The 15445-nt window shown below is 46.4% G+C and overlaps 1 protein-coding gene across 1 annotated transcript in view; it reads left to right on the top strand.

Annotated features, from left to right (window-relative positions):
* The window catches only part of IPO8 (importin 8), a 112784-nt gene extending 97554 nt beyond the window's left edge, over positions 1 to 15230 (top strand). The window contains exons 22-25 of the mRNA XM_029054597.2: positions 1043 to 1248; positions 6852 to 7055; positions 11659 to 11775; positions 13141 to 15230. Coding sequence (XP_028910430.1) covers positions 1043 to 1248; positions 6852 to 7055; positions 11659 to 11775; positions 13141 to 13178 — 565 coding nt within the window. The 3' untranslated portion in view covers positions 13179 to 15230. The remainder of the gene's footprint in view (positions 1 to 1042; positions 1249 to 6851; positions 7056 to 11658; positions 11776 to 13140) is intronic.
* The last annotated feature ends 215 nt before the right edge of the window (positions 15231 to 15445 follow it).

Here is a 15445-nt window from a genome sequence, read left to right as displayed (position 1 = left end):
TAGCCTCTTTTGCTTTAATAATAATAATGATGGCATTTGTTAAGCGCTTACTATGTGCCAAGCACTGTTCTAAGTCCTGCGGAAGATACAAGGTAATGAGGTTGTCCCACGAGGAGCTCACAGTCTTAATCCCCATTTTACAGAGGAGGTCACTGAGGCCCAGAGAAGTGAAGTGAGTGGCGCAAAGTCACACAGCTGACAAGTGACGGAGCCGGGATGAGAACCCACGACCGCTCACCCCCAAGCCCGGGCTCTTTCCACTGAGCCACACTGCTTCTGGTTTAGTCACTTGGTAGTGCAGAGCTTAACTATTGGTCCTACTTGGGTCAGTGAATTCAGAACTATCATTAACAGCAAATGATGCCTATACGAGTGATTGTCTTAAGCTTCCTTTATTTTGAATTTTGATTAGTTGTAACCTCCCCGATGACATTTCTCTTTCATGTTTGGCCTAGTCGATAGAGCACAAGCCTGGGAGTCCGAAGGACCTGGGTTCTACTCCTGGCTCAACCACCTGTCTGCTGTGTGACCTTGGGAAAGCCACTTCACTTCTCTGTGCCTCAGTTCCCTTGTTTGTAAAATGGGGGTAAGACTGTGAGCCCAATGTGGGACAGGGACTGTGTCCAGCCTGATTACCTCGTATCTACCCCAGCGCTTAGTACAGTGCCTGGCACACAGTAAGCGCTTAACAGATATCACAATTATCATGATCATTGTCATTATTACTTATAATTTTGAAATGTACATAGATGCCATTTTAAATTTTGGTGTTTGGTAAGACTTTAATTTTCAGTAGAGTTTTTTATTAGCGAATTTTGCAAGAAGCTTTTTTGGGAAAGTCCAATATATCGATAACAATTTTATTTTAAGATTATAGCTTTCATTTTGGAAGATAAGCAACCCTTTCTCCTTCTTAGTTTTGCTTGTGCTCTCTCTACCGGCCATTGGATGCTTTGGTTTTAAATGATTGTGGTTAGCACGCAATGTAGGAATTACTAGATTCTATAATCCTTTCCTAACGAATCCGCCTGTATATTTTTAGCCATCACGATCGGAAGATGTGTATAATAGGACTGAGCATCCTACTGGAGTTGCAAAACCGACCTCCTGCCGTCGAAGCCGTTGTTGGACAGATTGTCCCCTCCATCCTCTTCCTTTTCCTGGGCCTGAAACAAATGTGTGCCACCAGACAACTTATAAATCAAGAAGGTCATGCTAAAGATGAAAAAGCAGATGCAGAAGATAACGGTAAAAATCTGATCTTCGCCACTTAAAGTGGAAACCGGGCTCAGTATGTACTTGTAGTCGGAGAGGGAGGTACATCGCAAAATCATCTCGGTCTTGAGCTATTTTGGATCTTCTCTTTAGGATTCACTGTATTTCCCCTATCCCTAACCTATCTTAATGTCGGTGTCCCCCCCCACACCTCCAGCCGGTAGACTTCTTGTGGGCGGAGATCACCAACTCTGTTGTATTGAACTTTCTCAAGTGCTTAGTACAGGTCTTTGCATACAGGAACAATAATAATAATGATGATGATGGTATTTGTTAAGCTCTTACTATGTGCCGAGCACCGTTCTAAGTTCTGGGATGGATACAAGGTTAGCAGGTTGTCCCACCTGGGGCTCACAGTCTAAAGATCCCCATTTTACAGATGAGGTAACTGAGGCACAGAGAAGTGAAATGACTTGCCCAAAGAGACACAGCTGATAAGCGGCAGAGCTGGGATTAGAACCCACACCATCTGACTCCCAGGCCCGGGCTCTTTCCACTAAGCCACGCTGCCTCTCTAAATACCATGGACTGCTTGATTGCTGTTCAGGAAGGTTGTATTTGGCCTGGTGAGCTCTTAAGAGCTGTGGTGGGCTGGGTTTTTTTCTCTTTTTCATATATTCAACCAGATTTGTTTTATGCCGACGAGTCTTCTCCGACCCTTAACGATGCCGTGATCGCTTCTCTCCCAGAACGCCCCACCTCCATCTGCAATCGTTCTGGTAGCGTATCCGTAGATTTTCTTGGTAAAAATATGGAAGTGGTTGACCATCGCCGCCTTCCGCTCAGGCTCAGTGGAAAGAGCCCGGGCTTTGGAGTCAAGAGGTCATGAGTTCGAATCCCAGCTCTGCCACTTGTCAGCTGTGTGACTGTGGGCAAGTCACTTAACTTCTCTGTGCCTCAGTTACCTCATCTGTAAAATGGGGATTAAGAGTGTGAGCCCCACGTGGGACATCCTGATTCCCCTGTGTCTACCCCAGCGCTTAGAACAGTGCTCGGCACATAGGAAGCGCTTAACAAATACCAACATTATTATTATTATTAAACTCGAGTCTCCACCCTCGACTCTCTCCCGTGTTTCCCCAGCTGCCCAGCACGGGTGAGTGTTGACTTGTAGCAGACGGCCTGCCACTCTCTATCCGCTAGCCGAGCTAGGAATGGAACGGACAGGCCTCCGCTTGACTCTCCCTCCCGTAGCCGAGACTGGTAGAGGACTGGGAACTCTCCAGGTGCCACCCTGAGAGGGGAATTCAACCAAGAAGTTCATATAATTCATTCTCTTGGCAGAATGAAATTAAATTGCATTCATTGTGAATGTTGCAATCATTCTGGCTATCACTGTTGACAGGCAAAAGATCAAACTATTGTTCTCATCCTGAAGCAGCCAGGTCTAGTGGATAGGGTTCGGGCCTGGGAGTCACAAGGACCTGTATCCTAATCCCAGCTCCTCCACTTGTCTGCTGGGTGATCTTGGGCAAGTTTCTTCAGTTCTCTGTGCCTCAGTTCCCTCATCTGTAAAATGGGGATTGAGACTGTGAGCCCCACGTGGGACAGGAACTGTGTCCGACTTGATTTGCTTGTATCCAGCCCAGCGCTTAGTACAGTGCCTGGTACATAGTAAGCGTTTAACAAATACCATTGTTATTATTATCAGACTATCAAATTTAAAAAGTTGAATAAAATATAATGAGCATTATCTCTGGACAGTAAGCTCGTCGTGGGCAGGGAATCTGTCTACCCAACTTGGTTATTTCAAACTCTCCCAAGTGCTTTGTACAGTGCTCTGCACATGGTAAGCGCTTAACAGATTTGATTGATTCCCTCAATCCCTTGGGAACCAAGGCTGGACAGCAAGTGAAATCTAGGCGCAGCCAGAAGGGAAGAGTTTCCAGTCTTCTTCATTTGGTTAGTGCCGCAATAATTCTGCCGTTGTGAATGGTTAGGACGATTTCTGAGAACTCTCAGTAAATATGTCGGATGAGAAATTCTAGGAATTCAGGTAATGTGTATTTCAAATAATACCCTGGATTGGAATAGTTTGGTTTTGCTCTCCCATGCTCTTAGAAGAGAGTTTTGCCTGCAGTAAGTGCCGTTGATTGATGGAGGTTTGGCTTGTTAGAGTTCAGGGAATTGAATAGTGAGACACGTCGGAAAACCTGCCTCTTCATCTGTCTCTGTCTCTTCATCTCCTTGCACCAATTCCCTTGGATAACTTTACTGTGAACATGTTTTGAATTAGGCTGTAGTCAAGCCACTTGACTATGTGGTACTGTTTTCTGCACAATATACAGACCTTGAGCTCTGCATGATCAACAGTCTCACATTTTGTATCTATTTACCCTTTCTAGGCATAACTTACAGATGGTGGGAGGAAAAACTTGAAAGAATTTTTTATCACCCTTGTCTTAAGTATGCGTAAATACGCACGCATGCACAAACACACAGACACATTCACACTCTTCTTGAGGAGTCCGTGTTCTAAAATTCTTCCCACTCTGTCAGGCGTGTGTTCTTTTCAGTTGATTAGCCCGATCTCTGGTTTTTTGCCTTAGGGCAAAGAGGTACCTTCCAGTTTGTTTTATTTTTTATGGTCTTTGTTAAGCACCGACTCAGTGTCAAACATGGTTCTAAGCACTGTCCCTCATGGGGCTCACAGTCTAAGTAGAAGGGAGAATAGGTATTAAATCCTCATTTTAAAGTTGAGGAAACTGAGGTCTGGAGAAAGGAAGTGACTTACCCAAGGTCACACAGCAAGCAATCGACACAGCTTGGGATCAGAACCCAGGTCCTCTGACTCCCAGCCCCGTGCTCTTCCCACGAGGCCACGCTGCTTCTCCAGTCGCACCCGTGGTGCTTCGCTGGGGTGGATTTAATGACAGTTGAGTCAGAGAGACGTCGTCAGTTGGTGTCAACAGCAGACTTTTGCCCGTTGGTGTCTTTTTCGCAAAGTCCACGTTATTATGCATTTTCTACAAATGCACATTTTTTTATACCCAGTGGAAATTTGAGACTGAAATGCTGCTTTCATATCAGTTTCAGTAGTTGCCTGTATACTGGGAACAGACTGGTACTGAAATGTCACCCAATCCATGGTAACATGCCAATCTGTGGTATTTATTGAGTGCTTACTCTGTGCACAGCACTGTACTAAACTCTGAAAAAAGCAACACCCTCCCCCATTACCACAAATCATGGAGTCGAGCTTCCCCTTTTCACCCTCCCAAAGGTAATGACCTTCTTTCCAGTTTTGTATTTTCACCCTTTCTAAGAGCAGTAATGACCTCTTCTTTGGGAAGGGCATTTCCAGGCACTTCCTGACCAGTTAATTGTTAAAAATTGTTAATTGTTCAAAAGCCTACAATCTGAAACGGAGCTCAATATTTTTTTTTTTTTTAAGTGAGTAACGCTATCATTCAGTGTTTGTTTTAAGGGGGAAAAAAAATGAATCCTTGCCAGGAGCCTATAGTAAGAAATCTTACAGAGAGAAAGCAGGGGGAAGCAGTAGATCTCCAAACCCAACGGCCCCTACTCCATCCTGATCCTCCTCGACCTCTCAGCTGCCGTCGACACTGTGGACCACCCCCTTCTCCTGGAAACGTTATCCAACCTCGGCTTCACTGACTCCGCCCTCTCCCCATTCTCCTCTCATCTCTCCGGCCGTTCATTCTCCGTCTCCTTCGCGGGCTCCTCCTCTCCCTCCCACCCCTAACTGTGGGGGTCTCTCAAGGCTCAGTTCCGGATCCCCCTTCTATTCTTCAGCTCCAGCCACTCCCTTGGAGAACTCATTCGCTCCCGTGGCTTCAGCTGCCATCTCTGTGTGGATGATTCCCAGATATACTTCTCCAGTCCTGACAGCTCTCTTTTTTCTGCAATCTCCCTTTTCCTTCTGCCTTTAGGACATCCCTCCTCAGATGCCTTGCCAACACCCCAAACGTAACCCGTCCGAAACAGAACTCTTCATCTTCCCACCCAAACCCTATCTTCCCCACCACTGTACACGACACCGTCATCTCCCGTCTCTCACTGTCTTGAAAGAGGCATTATCCTCGACTCATCTCTCTCATCCCACCCGCATTTTCAGTCCGTCATCAAACTCTGTCAGTTCTCCGTTCACAATAGCTACAGAATCCCCTCCTCCCTCTCCATCCAAACTGCTACTCTCATCGGCCTCCTCACCGATGTCCTCGCCCCCCAGTCTCTCCCTACTCCAGTACCTATTTCACTCTTCTGACGGATCGTTTTTCTATTAAAAAAACACTCAGTCCGCTTTGAATGGACTGGATTTTTCAAAACACTAGTAGGTCCATCTTAACGATCCATTCTACCTGGCTTTAAAGATACAGATTCTAGGTTGGAGAGATATATATATTTCCGACTTGGAGTCTTTAGTGGAAACTTGGAGACTGCGTTCCTCACAGGAATGCCTTTGATACATATACATGCTGTAGATAGATAGATATATGCACCTATGTATTCAAAAACCTCCAACGAGTTGCCCGTCCACCGCCGCGTCAAACGGAAACTTCTCACCGTCTACTTTAAGGCAGTCCTTCAGCCCTCCCCCTCCTTAGTCTTGCTGATCTCCCATTTCAGCTCAGCCCGTGGACTTCACTCCTGTAACGCCAGCCTACTCGCTGTATCTTGTGGTGGCCAGGAAACACATCTCCCAACTCTGTTACGCTGTGCTTTCCCAACCGCTTAGTATGGTGCTCCGCGCACAGTAAGGGTTCAACACATGCGATCAGTCGATTGACTTCAGTTCATCTAACTCACCACCGACCCTTTGCTCACGCCCTCCCTCTGGCCGGGCAGGCCAACACTCTCCCCACCTTCCGAGCCGTATTATAAACACAATCTCCTCCGTGAAGCCCACCCTCTCATTTCCCCACGGTTTGCCCTCCTTTCTGGGTCACCTACGCGCTTCGATCTGTACCTCTTTAGCGCTCTGATACTCAACCCTCTCTCCCCAACCCCTGCACCCAAAATGTATGGTCAGTCGTAGCTATTGAGCGCTTACTGTGTGCAGAGCCCTGAACTAAGCGCTTGGGAAAGTATAGTACAACAATAAACAGTGATATTCCCTGCCTGCAACGAGTTTACAGTCTAGAGGTGGGGAATGTAGATATCCTCATACTCTGCTGCTTCCCCACCACCTGTCTCTCCTACTTAGTTTGTCGGCTCCAACTCTACTGTATTGTACTTTCCCAAGTTCTTAGTACGGAGCTCTTCACACAGTAAGTGCTCAGTAAGTATCACTGGTTGATCGATTAAGGTACAGTAACAACGGGAGCTAGATTGCAGATTTAGGAACTGTTAGAAGTCACCTCAACTTTTTTGGGGTAGACCATTTTAATCTTTCCAAGGAATAGTGTTGTCTTTTCCCTTTTTATAGCTTGAAGTAGATGTGTGATTCCCCACTCACTTGGATGACGATCGGACTTAGATTTGCCGAAACCTATACGAAGCAGTGACCTTCCGATCCTTTAGTTGGGGATTTAAAGAACGGTTATCTAGGTATGTTGAGGTGTTTGTGTGTACTGGGACGATCTGCTCTACTTAACTATCTGATGGATTTACAGAGGAGATCCCAAGCGATGAAGAGGAGACCAACGAAACCGGTCAGCTGATGCAAGAGAATCTTGGAGGAGACGAAGAGGAAGATGACGAAGATGATGACTGGGATGAGGACGTGTTGGAGGAAACGGCCCTTGAGGGATTCAGCACTCCTCTGGACCTAGAAAATAGTGTGGATGAATACCAGTTTTTTACACAAGCCCTACTAAGTATGTCTGGGATATTTTTTCGGGTCCCCAGTAGAAAGGTCTCTAAGGGCAATAAAGTAATAACTCTAAAAGTTGCATTCCTCACAGGAATTTCACTCATATATATGTGTACATATATATACATCTATATGAAAAGAATATATTTATATATGAAATGTGCTTTGTCAAACGCTTACTACGTGCCAGGCTCTGTACTAAGCTCTGGGGTAGATATAAGTTAATCATGTTAGATAGTGTCCGTGTTCCCTCACTCTTAATCCCCGCTTTACAGATGAGGTAACTGAGGCCCAGAGAAGTGAAGTGACTTGCCCAAGATCACACAGCAGACAAGTGGCTGAGCTGGGATTAGAACCCAGGTCCTTCTGACTCCCGGCCCCGTGCTCTATCCAACAGGCCATAGTGCTGGGTGTATATCTATTTATCTATGTATGGATAGATAGATGTGCACATGCTCATATATACATAGATGTAGATTATGTATATAGATGTAGATAGGTGCATCTATCTATCTATAGCATATTTATGTATCCCAAGCATTCCTGTGAGGAATGCAGCTTCCAAGTTTCCACTGAAGACTCCAAGTCAGAAAAATATATATATATATCTCCAACCTAGAATCGGTATCTTTAAAGCCAATTAGAATGGATCATTAAGTTGAACCTACTAGTGTTTTGAAAAATTATGATTTTTCCCTCTAGACCGTAAGCTCATCTTGGGCCGGGAATGTGTCTGCTAATTCTGTTTTACGGTGCTCTCCGAGTGCTTAGTACAGTGCTCTATACATAGTAAGTGCTCAAAAACCATTGAGTATCGTAAAATATCCAGTCAAAGTAAAATGAAAGAGCAAATACGTTTAGAAAACGGAACCGGAGAGCCCCCCCCAATCAACTTTAGTGGTGCAGGTGTCCCTCATTGAAGGGGAGGGAGGATTTGGTTAAACTATTCCCTTTGTCCTAAGGCAGTTTCTTTTTGCAGTAATAGCCCGCTCCAGGCTAAAGAAATTGGCAGTTTAATGGACTGAAAGGTACATTTCAAAGCGGTCCGTAATAGAAGGGATTGCATTAAAGGCATCCCACTTGTACAGGCCTGGAAGTTTCATCTTTGAAGGACGTAGCTTGACTTGGGTACGGTGCTCTAATTCGGTGCTGCTGATACACCCCCAGAGAAATTGAGAAGATCTGGCTTAAAAGAATTAAGTGATTTAGTTCCATGAACCAACTGGGGGAAACATATGGAGTAGCTTCAAGGAACAGCACCTTTCCTGTTTCCTGGACTGCCGTAGTCTCTTCAGAAGCGACTTGGATTCTGCAATAGATAAGGTGCCCCTTCGGCTAGCTAATAACGCTGAGAAGCAGCGTGGCCTGGTGAATAGAACACGGGCCTGGGAATCAGAAAGACCTGAGTTCTTTTCCTGGCTCCGCCACTTGTCTGCCGTGTGACCCTGGACAAGTCACTTCACTTCTCGGTGCCTCCATTCCCTCATCTGTAAAATGGGGCTTAAGATTGGGAGCCCCACGTGGGACGGGGACTGTGTCCAACCTGAATAGCTCGTATCTACCCCAGCCCTGTACAGTGCAGGGCACATAGGGCGCTTAACAAATCCCATTAAAAGCAAAACCAAAAAAACCCCCAAACCGAAACACCCGATAAGGGTGGGGTGGCTAGAACTTTATCTCGGAGAAGTGATTGGACAGAAGCGGAGTGAAATTTCAAGGCAGCTAATCTAAAAATCATGGGCCCAACCTGTAGAGCCTTAGGTTGGAAAATAAGACAAAGACGGCACTTATGTATGTATCTGTAATTTATTTGTCTACATGTGGGACAGGGACTGTGTCCAACCTGATACCTCATATCTACCCCGGCGCTTAGAATGCTGCTTGGCACATAATAAGCGCTTAACAAATACCATTATTAATAATAATGTTGGTGTTTATTAAGCGTTTAGTATGTGCAGAGCACTAAGTGCTGGGGTAGATACAGGGTCATCAGGTTGTCCCATGTGAGGCTCACAGTTAATCCCCATTTTACAGATGAGGTAACTGAGGCACAGAGAAGTGAAGTGACTTGCCCCCACTCAGCTGAGAAGTGGCAGAGCCGGGATTCGAACCCATGACCTCTGCCTCCCAAGCCCGGGCTCTTTCCACTGAGCTACGCTGCTTCTCTTATGTCTGTCTCCCCCTCTAGACTGTAACCTCGCTGTGAGCAGGGAATGTGCCTCTCTACTGTTACATCGTACTTGCCCAAGCCCTTAGTAGAGTGCTTTGCATGCAGTAAGCACTAATAAATACGATTGAATGAATGAATGAAAAATGAGGCGTGGAATGTAACTGCGGCAACCGTAGCAGGCCGGGAGCAAGGTTGGGTGATTGAGAAGCAACTGGGACCATTTTCGGGGGGTAGAAATCAACCCACAGTCTGGAGAAAAGGGCGATCGTGGGGGACACTTGGAAAATCACTATGGTCTCCATTCAGACCATAGAAGCAGCGTGGCTTAGTGGAAAGAGCCCGGACCTGGGAGTCAGGTCGTGGGTTCTAATCCCGACTCCGCCACTTGTCTGCTGTGTGACCTTGGGCAAGTCACTTCACTTCTCTGGGACAACCTGATTACCCTGTATCTACCCCAGCGCGTAGTAAGCGCTTAACAAATACCAACATTATTATTATTATTATTCCCTGGGCCTCAGTTCCCTCATGTAGAAAAATGGGGATTAAAAGAATGTGAGTCCCACGTGGGACAACCTGATCACCTTGTATCCCCCAGCGCTTAGAACAGTGCTTCACACATAGTAAGAGCTTAACAAATACCATCATTATTAAATACCATAATTATTATTATTATTATTCAGAGAATATGCCATGCACAGGGGTAGCATAACAGTCATCTTCCAAAGTCCATCAGTAATTCATTCAATCATTGAATTGTATTTATTGAGCTCTTACTGTGTGCGGAGCGCTGTATTAAGCGCTTGGGAAAGTACATTACAACAATAAACAGTGACGTTGCCCGCCCAGGCCGAGCTCACAGCCTGGGGGGAGGAGACGGACATCAATACAAATAAACAAGTGACAGATATAGACCAAAATGGTGTGGGGCTGGGAGAGGCGGAAGAGCAAAGGGAGCGAGTCGGGGCGACGCCGAAGGGAGTGGGAGAAGAGGAAAGCGGGGGCTTAGTCTGGGAAGGCTTCTTGGAGGAGATGGGCCTTCAATGAGGCTTTGAAGGGGAGGAGAGTAATTCACTGAAAGGCAGTAGTTGCAGTTCACCTCTGTTTTTGTAACGGTTTAGGCAGACGTTCAACTTTTCCTCCCTGAACGGTTTGTTGTTGAATTTTCATATTCAGCTTAGTTTTATTACTAGTAGGCAACCACCGGGAAGCTGAAACAATAGTAATAATAGAAGAAGTAGTAATAGCATTTATTACACACTTACTGGGTGCAGAGCACTGCACTGAGCGCTCGGAAAGAATGCACAGGCAGGAATTAGACCTGAGTTGAGTTAATTTATAGCTAGGTCAGAGCGGCGGCCTGTGGGAATTAAATGGAGTGGAGGCGATCGTAACGTGAAAGTCCGTACTCGATTGAGTTGCGTCTGCTTGATTTCTGCCAGACGAGATCCTGGTCCTTTCAACTTTAACTGCAGGGTTGTAATCAGAGTGTCTCAAATGAACAAGAGAAGAAATAAATCTTAGTCTTTTTAAGCTACGTAATGCTCATAATTTGCCTGGGTTTCCCTGAAATGTCATTTTTAAAATATAGGATTTGGCAGCAGCCGCAGCGCTTTGGAATTTTCAGGCCGGAATCACATAGAGTGGCCTTTCACCCTGGGGCAAAGCTGTAGAGTTTGCCTTGGCTTAATCACTTCCTTTCCCCTCCTTTTTAACCTTTGAAGGATTCTGAGTGATTTGAAGAGAGTGATTGTCTAGTAATGAAATGAAATGGGATGGTCTCTAATGACAAGATCCCAATTCTGTTAGCACAAGTGGTCTTTTTGCTGATAAGACATGAAAGATAATGCTGAAAATTCAGGATTTCCATACATGCTCACAAACCTACTCTGTTATTTTGTAGTCTCCCAAGCGCTTGGTGCAGTGGTCTGCAGGAAGCCCTCAATTAATGCCATCGATTGACAGTCTTATTAGCGGGATATATTTATGCTGCTTTTTGATCGTGTGACAATATTGTGGGGTTTTTTTAAAATCACCGCCTTAATATTGCTTGATCCAGTTTTTGGGTCTTGAGAATCGCCCCATTCATTTTAAAATGATTTCCTACAGAAACGAATACTTTCATTCAGTAGTATTTATTGAGCGCTTACTATGTGCAGAGCACTGTACTAAGCGCTTGGAATGTACAATTTGGCATATATTAATATAATATATTATATTGTAATATATTAATGTCTGTCTCCCCCCTCTAGACTGTAAGCTTGCCGTGGGCAGGGAATGTGTCTGTTTAATACTTGGTTTAACACGCTCCTGACGGACACTCTTTTCCCGGAACCGACGAAGAATTCTAAGCGGGATATCGGTGAGCGCTTCGCCAGTACCGTAATTATCGTATTAGCCGTATTTCTAACTCGCCCCGTCTTTTTTCTGGGTCTGACAGCGGTTCAGAGTCGGGATGCTGCTTGGTACCATTCGTTGCTAGCTCCGCTCAGCGAGGATCAGAAGAAAGCATTACAGGAGATCTGTACGGTCGCAGAATACAGAAGGAGTGCTGCAGGTCTGTTGAAGTACTGTGGTTGGGTAGACCAGAGCGTGGCTGATGCTCCAGGAGGTGCTAATTTGGAGAGGGTGTGACTTGGATGTTATTTTCATGACGTGGCTTTTTTCGTGGTTATTAACATCCAGCGTTGGCGTAACTGCTCCTCTGAGACTTTTCCTTTCAGTGGAGCGAAGACCTAAATAGCAGGATAACCTCATGAGTCTAAGCCATATCCGCCAGACAGTTACTCTCCCCCCCTTCTAATGCGAACCCACTCACCGTACCTCGATCTTGTCTGTCTTGTGGTCGACCTGTCGCCCACATCCTGCATCTGGCCTGGAACGCCCTCCCTCTTCATACCCACAGATATTTACTCTCCTCTCTCCCCTCCCATCTTCAAAGCCTTATGGAAGGCCCATCTCCTCCAAGAAGCCTTCCCTGACTAAACCCTCCTTTCCTCTTCTCCCCCTCCCTTCTGCGTCACCCTGACTTGCTCCTTTTATTCATCCCCCCCGGTCCCACAACACTTAGGTGCATAGCTGTAATTTATTTATATTAATGTCTGTCTCCCCCCTCTAGAGACTGTAAGCTTGTTGTGGGCAGGGAATGTGTCTATTTGTGTGTGTCTATAATTTCCTCATTATTGGTTTCAAAGCTGTCCATCACTTTTCCCCTTCATACCTCACCTCCCTTCTCTCCTCCATTGCAGCTCTCACACTCCGCTCCTCTGCCGCTAACCTTCTCACTGGGCCTCGTTCTCGCCTGTCCCGCCGTCGACCCCTGGCCCACGTCCTCCCTCTGGCCTGGGTCGCCCTCCCTCCTCAAATCCGCCAAACGAGCCCACGTCCCCCCTTCAAAGCCTTACGAATAGCTCACCTCCTCCAGGAGGCCTTCCCAGACTAAGCCCCCCTTTTCCTCTGCTCCCCTCCCCAGCGCCCCAACCCGCTGTACGCCCCGCGTCCCACAGCACTCGTGTATATATATGTACATATTTATAAATATAATTCTATTTTTAAGTTAATGATGTATATATATCTATAATTCTATTTATAACGATGCTTCTGATGCCTGTTTACTTGTTTTGATGCCTGTCTCCCCCCTTCTAGACTGTGAGCCCACTGTGGGCAGGGATTGTCTCTCTCTGTTGCAGAATTTGTACTTCTCAAACGCTTGGTAAAGTGGTCTGCACACAGTAAGCGCTCAATAAATACGATTGAATGAATGAATTGTTATATTGTACCCTCCCAAGTGCTTAGTACAGTGCTCTGCACCCCGTCAGCATTCAATTTGACTGAGTGGCCGACTGACATTAAATCGAAAACTACCCCTCTTGAGTTTACTCCACTTGAAACCTTTTCTCTGCTTGCCTTCTGTGAACTCCAGGGACAAAGAATACTCAACAACAGTGGCTTCACATCTGAGAGCAAAGGACTGTTCGCCTTTGGAACTATACCTGGCAACTATTGGAGAAAGAAACTGCAAGAGACTGAATTTTATCGTTGCATTTTATTTCACGACGGCTGTTGACGTGGGAGCGTCAAAGGAGAGAAAATGAAGGAAGTTTTCCTTTGCAGTGTCCTGCTGTTCCAGCTTCCACCTGGCGTTCGACAGCACTTCCCTTTCCCTTCTCTCCCCCTCTTCTTTCCCCTCTCCCCACTACTGTAACGTGTGAAGTCTTTTTGAACGTTGGTCTGCACAGGTCAGATCTTCGCCCCCAAAGGCTACCTGGCTCGGACGGGTTTAAAAGGTTCAATCCAATCCATTTGCACTTCTCAGGTTTTTGCCATGCCGAATTGATGGATTCCTAAGGGTAACAGTGCCTTCTGTTGTACTTGGATTGCCTGAAACAAATGAACTTTCGGAGTGCATTGTAACTTTTTCTAAACGTGCGTAAGGACATCTTTCTAGATATACTGTACACCTGGGTTCCGTGTTTTCTCCGGTGAATCTGCATTTGATGACGTGAATTTGTCTGGCATTTCCACCCAGATCACTCTGGCCGCCACAGCGTTTCCACGCCCCCGCCCGGAGCCGACCTCTTTTGATAACGGGCGGCTGCTTCTGAGATAGTGAACTGAACACTGGGACCGTTGAGGATTCTTCTCTGGTGTGTTGAGAACCTTCCGCTCTTTCCTTTACCCCCCTCCTTCCCTGCACCCGCAGGGAGTCCGGGCGTCTCGGTCAAGGGGACGGTCCGAGATGACCAACCTACTTTTCGTGAGCTTAGGAAAGAGAGGTCGGGCTCAGGACTCTTCTGGCAGCACAGAACGCTGGCCCGGCAGGAGCTTTCGAGAGGGTCAGGTAGAGACCCGTGCGGGTGCGCTGAAGCCCGTGGTTTGGACGAACTAACTGACGGGAAGCAGTTCGAAGGCCCCGGCGAGAAGCCCTCAGCCAACCACGGGTAGTAGCGCTCCGATTCGCACGGCCCGCCTTTCTGGATTGGAGGTCCGTCCTCTCGTTATTCCGGCTGTATCGAAGAAAGCACTGAGGTCCACATATTTTGGAGCAATCCTTTTCCCTAGGAAAAAGGCAGAAGCAACCCCCACCCTCTCCTTTTGGAGAACTGAATCTCTCTCTGTAGCCAACTCTCCCGGCCTCGCTTTGTTGTGACGTCGTTCCCGCGGTTAGATCGTTGCTCATTTGCACCCGTGTCTTCTCGTGTCTCGACTATCCGAAGCTCCCCTCCTTCGCAGCGGTGGGGCTTACGCAATCAGACCCGTTTTCTCTATTTGGGGGAGACCAGAACGTACTGTAATAGGGACTCTTCCTTTTCAGTGATGAAAATGGAAATTCTCACACTAGACCACTATTTTATGGGAGGGCGGTTAACAAATCGATCCGAACTCTAGATCCGAACGCACTTGACGTGGAATACCTCTCTTCACGTAGAACCCACGCGACCGAATCGCTTTCCTGTCCGTTCTCAGAGTAAATTTCCTCTCTCGGCCTTTCCGAGGCTACCGCTCCCTGACTCTGTGGCATTTTGATGGGGCGATTCTGTTCTCTGTTAGGCGGCGGGAGGCGGTGGAAGGGTGAGGGTCGGTACACGGAAGGGTTGAAAGCGGGAGCATCTTTTCTTCCTCTGTCCCCCCCCGGGGCGGAATCGAGCGCTTCTTCTGGCAATAAACGCGAGGTGTTTCGTCCCTTTTAGAAGGGAATTCCGTCGGTCAGAATTTTAGGACTCGTCGTACTTTGCCTCTCTTTACATATGGTTCTCTTTAAATGTGATGAATAACATGCCTTCCCACATGATGGTAAGAAGGCAGAGGGATGTTCTTCCCGTTTTATAGTCTGCTCGTTCTGTGTTTAAAGGGAGAGGACGCAAATGTGCGTTTATTTGTCTTGTTTTTGAAGCCAGGGTAGTTGTGAAACTTAGGTACCAGCAGTGCTAAACTGAATTTGATCTGATTACCCTTGGAAATGCAGAATCTTTTGAATGTATTGTAAAATAAAATCAAGACTGATAACCAGAAGGCTGTCCCGTTTCACGTGTGCTTTTTTTTCTTTTCTAGAAACGCCAAGACCAGGTTTGCAAAAAGTGGCAGAGAATGTTAGCGAAGAAAGATACTTTCAGTTTTAATACACTAAATGCAGCACAATCTGCCCAGTTCTTGTTTTAAACCTGTTGACCTGTGCTGATGAACACTTGGTGTATACCAGTCTGTTCTGGTTCTGAATAACTATCCAA

Source organism: Ornithorhynchus anatinus, chromosome 2 (genome assembly GCF_004115215.2).
Source record: "Ornithorhynchus anatinus isolate Pmale09 chromosome 2, mOrnAna1.pri.v4, whole genome shotgun sequence".
Classification (NCBI taxonomy): Eukaryota; Metazoa; Chordata; class Mammalia; order Monotremata; family Ornithorhynchidae; genus Ornithorhynchus; species Ornithorhynchus anatinus.
The sequence above is the reverse complement of the archived record's forward strand: the minus strand, read 5'-3'. Positions and strand labels throughout refer to the sequence as shown.